Below are 7,845 nucleotides of genomic sequence, written 5' to 3'. Positions count from 1 at the left end.
GGGTATAGCTTCTATTGTGTAGTAACCTTTAATTTGTTATATTGCAATTAAATACAATACAAATGTATAATAAAATTCACAGGTACAAAATTTCACCAAACGTAACAAGTTGTAACATGTGAAAGTCTATCCACATAAGAATTCCTGGAAAAGTTCTGAAGATTTCACGCTGGTCTCTTGTAAAATTTCATAATCTCTAGCTATTTCTTATTCTTTTATTTTTATTTATTTTATAAGATACAGTAGCGCACATATCCAGAAAACTGCTCAATGTGCCTTTTTTCCTGGTCATACAGAATCAATTATACACAAAGTACAACCTCCTCTGCTCCCTGGGGAGTATTCCTAGTTATGCATGTAATCAGCACTACTAATTTCATTCTGAATCATTTACCTTCTACTGGGTACTATTTATAATCCTAGGAGAAGAGAGGAAATGCAGATAAAGTCTTGCCTAAGGAAGACACAAAAGCAGTGTGACAAGCATCGGTCTCGAAACCCAGACCTTACGATTGAAAATCCAACGCCTTAAGCTGGCCACTCACTGCATCGTACGACCGTTGTACGGCATTGATCTGTTTGCGAACGCATCGTGGCATTTGCGTTCTCTACAGTAGAATCGCGCCGACCGACGACCGTTGAGTGCATTGAGTGCCCGACTTTAAATTTGCAAAATAATAAAACTCACTTCATGTTGGTGAAATCTGACGTAATCATGGCACCAACAAATCCAGACGCAGTGGTGCATTCGCTTCCGTGGCCAAAGCAGAAGCACTGTTGACACCCATCATAATCATTCCTCACATCCAGATTGAAATATCCAGTCTGACATTCGCTGCACTTGTCGCCAACGGCGTATGTTTTGCAAGTACAGACTCCAGATATAGCATCACAAGCAGGTCCAATCGAGCCAATCTCATCACATAAGCATTCTCTGGTGATTAAAAATGATAATACATATTGAGTGATTATGAATATGCAGGAGAGTTACCGTTATCAAAGATAATGTGATTAATTTTAATGTAAAAAATTGTATAAAATTAAAATTGTAAAAAAAAGCCTATACATAAATTGAAGTAATAAAATTTTAATTCATTTTGTAAAGTGGTTGCGAATCAGCTTCTCAAACTTGAGGTCAGACGTTCATTTATTTGCTAATAATAATAATAGATAGTAGGAATATTACTAATATAATAAGCAATTATGAACACTACTCAAATGGAAAAAAAAACTTACAAGCATCCGATGGAACTAAAGTTGTAATATCCAACAAGACAGCTGTCGCATTTTAAGTTGCTGACTGTTGATTTACAATAGCACGTACCATCCTGATCACACTGTAACGATTCTGAGCCGTTCTCATTACAATTACACGGCAGACAACCACCTCTGTCTTTGTCTTTAAAGTAATAGTTAATGCATGCATGGCACTGGAGGTCATCTGTCACATTCAAGGTGCTGAGCTGTCCTAGACGAGCGACACCATCATAGCACGGACACTGCCCTGTGGTGAAGTCGCACGCCAAAGCTGCCGATCCGGTGGCATTGCAATTACAAGCTGTGAATTATCAAATGAGAATTTATCGGTTTATATTTGATTGCATGTTTATTTAAGGGCAAACTTAAACAATGTTGTACTTTACGCAGCCCTTTGGGTGCATGTGATATATACGCAGACGTGTCGGGTACAGACACGTCATAGAATATCAAATTGTCCCTGTCTTTACACTTTAGGGAGTGGCTTTGTTCATCATGACAGAAATACCTACGTTGCTGGAATTGAACCAAGGTCCCTGGGATTAAAAAGCAAGCATCTTAACCACTATATAGCTATACAACTTCAATCCATTAACAAACTATTTGCTCCAAATAACACATGGCATATACATCATCTGTAAATTATATTTATGTAAAAACTGAATATCATTTTAAGATTAAATCAGAAATGAGTGTTAAAAGGCGCAACAAAATGTCAGGTTGACAGTTAATTGCCCAACTGAAAATGGCAGGGGGCAGTACTTACGGATGCAACCGGTGAAACCAAAATCATAATATCCCGGAAGACACTGGTCACATTTACGACCTCCGACCCCAAGCTTGCAAATGCACTGGCCTCCATAGGGATCACACATTGAGAGCAGCGATCCAACAAAGCTACACTCACATGCTGAGAATAACAAAATGCAAACAAAAATAAGAAAACATTCATCAATACACTTTTGCATACCCAAAGTTTGAAGCACTTTTCATATTTTGCAGCATTTTAGTGGATGGTCAACAGGTATTGTTCCTGCTTCTTGTTTGGTATACCCGATTCAAAGCTGCCTGCTTCTTGTTCGGTATACCCGATTCAAAGCTGCCTGCTTCTTGTTCGGTATACCCGATTCAAAGCTGCCTGCTTCTTGTTCGGTATACCCGATTCAAAGCTGCCTGCTTCTTGTTCGGTATACCCGATTCAAAGCTGGCCATAGTCAGGTTTTAATTGAAGTCTGATTGCTTGGGCTTCCAGAATGAAATTCACAAACTTACAATGTGCATTGCAGTTTATTTCAGCTGCTTAAATTTAATTTCTTAACACAGGTTTAAACTATGGACTCTTGTGAGTTACGGTTTTCAATTCAAAATGTCAAAAAACAGTTTAACTGTTATTTATAAAATGTGGCAAAGACAAGCCAAACCAGTCACTTGTCGCAAATTGTGTTTCAGAGGAAATGGCCAAAACATGCTGAAATGTCAAATTTTTAAAAATCTATTTTATTGCACTAAACTAAGCTTTATATATCTACACATCATTCTATGCTGTTATTTTCCCCATTTTCAATGTTAAAACAATTCTTTTTAAGGATTTAAAGATAGTTTCTGCATGAGAAATGCCTGAAATCATAAACTTTGATGGCTAATTTCTCATACATTGTTCTTTAAACAGCTGTGTGGTTAAACACTTGTAACTTCATAAAGAAATGTCCGATTTGAATGATTTTTTTATCATTTTTTAGCTATTATTTTACTCTCTAACACTGTATTAATAACTCAAAATTGATTTTTGCGACGAGTGACTGGTTTGGCTTGTCTTTGCCACAAATAGTATAACAAAAAAATGTTATAACATAAAATGTATCAGAAAATGTCAAATGCTGCCATTTAAATGTTCAGAGAAAAGCAATACTGCTGTTGTAAAATATATGGATGGATGGATTAACTCAGTGTAAACACCAAGGATAACCCATGAAAGTCTGAAGAAGAACTAATTCCAGTGGGGTGATTGGGAAGTACACCGGGAGACAATGCCCTACTTTTTCCTGAAGAGTGCAACGTGTTCTTAAATGTGCACATGGGCCATAATGCATACAGGACCAACTGTTTAGACATCTCATCCAAAAGACGGTGTGCTATTGTAACTTGCATTCAGTCCTCCATGAATTGAACCGGGGACCAAGAGATCTCCATGGTTTAGAGCACACATAGTGGCTACCACCAGATAAGCCAACTAAGCTAAGCTGCTCTCATAGAATAAAAGATATCTACAGACCAACAACATAAACTTGTCGCAGTAGTCTACGTAAATTTAAATCTAGTACAAGTCAACTTATGCAAGAGGTGCCTTACCTTCAACTCCATTGTTGAGCTGCGTTGAGACCGAAAAGAAGAATTCTTGACAATTGTGAATAGCTTGTTCTCTTGTTGATAACGTTGCTATGTCCAGTAAGCAATCATCGTACAAAACTTGCGATTCAGGATCTAATAAAAATAATCACATGATTGTTAGTAGAGTCATTACAGCACGTTGAATATTTTTTTATTGCACATGAACAAAATTCAGTATTGATAATGGTAATTTATGAGTGAAACATGTAAACATAGATGAAAATGGTAGTGACTCTGTAGAACTTAGTTTTGAAAAGAAATAACAGAATAGTCAATTCCTGCCAACCCCCATCCCACCCCACCAACTGGAAATGTTTGAATCAAAAAATCATACTCAAGTAGGCCTATTGTAGCTTAAAATCACCTTGCTTTGCATGCTAGATCCCTCTCACATCAACTTTGCGCTCCCCATTTCTCATCCCTACTAGCAGCCCCCCACTTTATGGTTCTTAGATATGCCATTGGCACAGTGTATATAATTGATATGTATCATCCTTATTTCACCACTGATACTGATCCAGGAAAAGTATTTATGAAACAAATAAAAAAAATGTTAAAGCATATAGTATGAATTATTCAATTTGTGTTACCACTCAGATTTGAAATTAAGCTTCAAGAAAATTATGCCCATCACTCTACTTTTATAATAACTGGCATATCTAAGAAGGGTGATACAAGCTTCCCCCTCACCTAAAAGCAATGTTTGTATCAACTGGCATGGAAACTTAATACACATAAGGATTACACTCAAATTGTGAAAAATAACCTTGTATCGCATTTCTCCAGCAACTGTATACAATTCAGTGCTGCATGGCTACAGCCTGTTCAAACTGTTTCTACTTTTTGAGATTGCATTAATCAATGATTATTTAATTGAAAACACCTGTACCAAACACTTGCATATGTTTTTTAAATTTAAAACCAGTTGCATGCATCTCAGCGCCTTGCGTCCTTTGTTACGGAATCAAATTGGCTGACAAAGTGTGTGCAAGGTCTAAGATGTCATACCTGCCAACCTTTCTATATTGTAAAGCCTTTTTACAGGTGTATAAAAAAAAAACTGACATTTTTTTTTGAATACCGATGGACTTGTTAAGTCTTGAGGCTGTAGATTGCAAAACATAATAATATTCTAAAACCTAATATTGGGGGAGATATTCATGGTAGCATCTACCAAGAAACCTTGAAAGCTTTTTGCGAAGTACTTGTGTGTTTATAATAAAAATAACTCATAGCCACTCTTACCTGCCACTTGATAGACAAGGAACTGGTTCAGTTCTGGGAGCAAAACCAGTTCATCAATGTCAATATAATCGCTATCAGCACCACCAGACTCTTCAAAGTAGACTGTCACAACATAACGACATAGCCTATTCATGTTGAGAGCATCCACAGTCAAGTTCCCCATCCAGGCCACCTTCTCCCCGGGCTCAAACATTATGTCTGTTGAGCTAATCTCAGTGAGGGCTGCAATTGGGCATGGGCTGTCAGTTGCTGTCAAGCTATTGCCTCCTACAGACACAACAAGTCTTGCATTCTCCCAAGGACTTTCTGACACATATGAATACCGCAACACCAGATACCAAATTCTAAATGGTGGGTGAAACGAAAATCAAATTAACAATCGTACCAGTTCCATGGTGTCGACTAGATCTAGGCATAACTACAGTGGAGTTGATCAGGTCCGCGGTGCTAGCAACAGCTACGCACGAAATTCTACCACGCACAAGAATGGACAAGAGCTGAGCTATTGGTTGGTTGAGAGGTATTGTTCCTGCTTCTTGCAACTGAAGACCCCGGTTCAAACCCAGCTAGCATCAGTTTTTGTCGGTTCATCGAATAATCCTAACATGAGAGTTAGGCGGGACGTAGCCACAGCAAAATAACCCAAAGTACAAAATAATGTTTATATCAATATAATTTTTAGTTTGTTTAGAAAGTTCAACTTCCCAGTTACTAAAGAATAGAACGAAAGGATCTTACGTTACATCTGTGTCCAACGAAGTGTCTCCCATCACATCTGTAAAAATCAAATCCTGATCCATCCGGCACCGACGGAATCCCTTCCCGGTAAATGCATCAGCAGGAAGGTCTGACCATCGTTCACATGTAGACTGAGCTTCCCATGCTTCGTATGAGTTGCTGTCCAAGTACTCGTAATAGTGTTCAGGTGTTAGGCCTTTGCACTGATCACCATTAATGTTTTGTCGACAGGTGCATGTGCCGGCTACTTTATCACACACCTGTGACATGGCGCCACCGTAGTCACAACCACATGGAATGCAATCCTATATATTAAATATAATCTCATGTTTATAAACTCTTTACATTGAAAGATGTTAAATTAGAACCAGTGCATAAGAAACAGACAATTTTGGATATCATTAAATACCTGCTCACTAATTGAGTGAGGCTGGCAATAGCTGGTATACCCAGATAAGTATTCCGTACAGTACATAAATCATCATCGATAACGTGAGATACTGCAGCAGGGGTAGGCATATATGATTGGAGGGCCAAAGGGAATTTCTGCAACCAAACATTGATGTTTCCAGTGTGTTTCCGAAAACTTTCATGTACTACTTTTATACCACTTTATTCTGAGTTTCAATGTTTCAATTTTTACCGATGAACGGTGTCGGGCCATAAAAAATAAGGTGTTTTCTAGACAGAGATGGTGAATGTCATACATAGGGTTTTAATTCATTTTCAAGGGCCAAAAAAAAAATCACTGTCGGGCCGCAAATTACCCAGTACTGTACTGGTCCTGGGAGGATAGACAATATGGATAAATTCCCTTGCCTATCATAAGGAAAATTCACAGTCAGACTCAAAATCTTGACCTTAAGTTTAAAGACAAACCATTATATTCTTTTATTGTATTTAAATTTATGTGTTTATACGATTTCAATATCGGAAATATTTTTAATGTTTTTTATGATCTTTAACTATTTTCTGATTCCATTAAATAAAATGATTGATTGAAAACACCTGTACCAAACACTTGCATATTTTTTTAAAATTTTTAAATTTACCTCTGTGTACAGGACTGGATAAGTATGGAAACCGTCTTTACAGATACTACAGTCTAAGCTGCCGGTACCTGTTTTACAAGGACACTGACCATCTTGTGCGCACACGTTGCTTGCTGACTGTGTACCAATCAGGTTGCATAAACAAACTATGATAAAAACATAAGGAATATCATAAATAATGCAAGATGTAGCACTCAATTCAAGATAACACAACAACTGGGTCCTCACAATTTAGGCAAGAACATGCCTCCCTGGAGCATTGTATCTTCGGCATTCACATAAATACTTATTCAAAAATTTAAAATAAAAATAATATAATATATATAATAATATGTAAAATATTGACAATAACAAAAGTAATAATAATTTGATGTTTTATATAATGTCTATGGATGCTTTACAAAAAATGTAAAACATATGGAAGAAAATAAATTGGAAATCCAGTGGGGCCTCACTCACTGATGTTGAATTAAGGTCAGATCTCTATGCGGAAGTATACAGACAATCCACCATTATAATGTACTTCGGAACATACTGCTACTGGTTTGGACATGTGGGTCTACTGCTATACACCACATATGTAGTAATGCTGTCATCAAGTAACACTGTTAATATCTACACTATAGGCCCAAAATCATGAGGGTGAAACCCCAAAGCCTAAAACCTTGAATAAAAGCCCAATGGGCTATTAATCTCGAGAAGAAGCCCATCTTGAATTGAAGCCCCCTCTTTAGTATGCAAATATAGGCTTGAAAAGAAGCCCTTCTCGAAAAGAAACATCGCTCAAAAACAGGGCCTCTATTCAAGGTGTTAAGGTAACCAGTCCGCAACATAGGTTTTATTTGTTTGGTACCATACTGTACTGTACCATAACCAATACCATCAAACTTACTTTTACAAGTACCAGGGTTAGGATCCAAAACTAAACCGAAGAAACCTGGTATACAATCACTACAGGATCTTCCGGTCACCATGTGTTTACAATTGCACTGTCCAATCGGTTTATTACGTACTGTGTCCGGGTACTGAGCACAGGTGGCATTTCCTTCAATTCCAAGTTCCTCACATCCACATTCTGCAAAATATCAAATTTAATTTAAATGATTAAAAAAAAGGTTTGCTGAAAGTTTAGTTGATTATCACCCTCGTGACAAACATCATTATT

General features: G+C 37.3%; 1 protein-coding gene across 2 annotated transcripts in view; it reads right to left on the bottom strand.

Moving 5' to 3' along the window:
- LOC117106121 (laminin subunit beta-1-like) overlaps nt 1-7,845 on the bottom strand; it is a 37,638-nt gene that overhangs the window by 13,275 nt on the left and 16,518 nt on the right. For both annotated transcript variants that reach the window (XM_033247468.1, XM_033247469.1), the window contains exons 6-13: nt 7,573-7,755; nt 6,681-6,826; nt 5,629-5,933; nt 4,891-5,234; nt 3,607-3,738; nt 2,024-2,167; nt 1,237-1,558; nt 689-934 (exon numbers count right to left, since the gene is read on the bottom strand). In XM_033247468.1, the coding sequence (XP_033103359.1) occupies nt 689-934; nt 1,237-1,558; nt 2,024-2,167; nt 3,607-3,738; nt 4,891-5,234; nt 5,629-5,933; nt 6,681-6,826; nt 7,573-7,755 (1,822 nt within the window). The remainder of the gene's footprint in view (nt 1-688; nt 935-1,236; nt 1,559-2,023; nt 2,168-3,606; nt 3,739-4,890; nt 5,235-5,628; nt 5,934-6,680; nt 6,827-7,572; nt 7,756-7,845) is intronic.

The sequence above is a fragment of the Anneissia japonica genome, unplaced genomic scaffold, assembly GCF_011630105.1.
Source record: "Anneissia japonica isolate Jap-2015-1 unplaced genomic scaffold, ASM1163010v1 scaffold288036_len564833_cov171, whole genome shotgun sequence".
Lineage (NCBI taxonomy): Eukaryota > Metazoa > Echinodermata > Crinoidea > Comatulida > Comatulidae > Anneissia > Anneissia japonica.
This window is presented reverse-complemented; position numbering and strand designations above follow the sequence as displayed.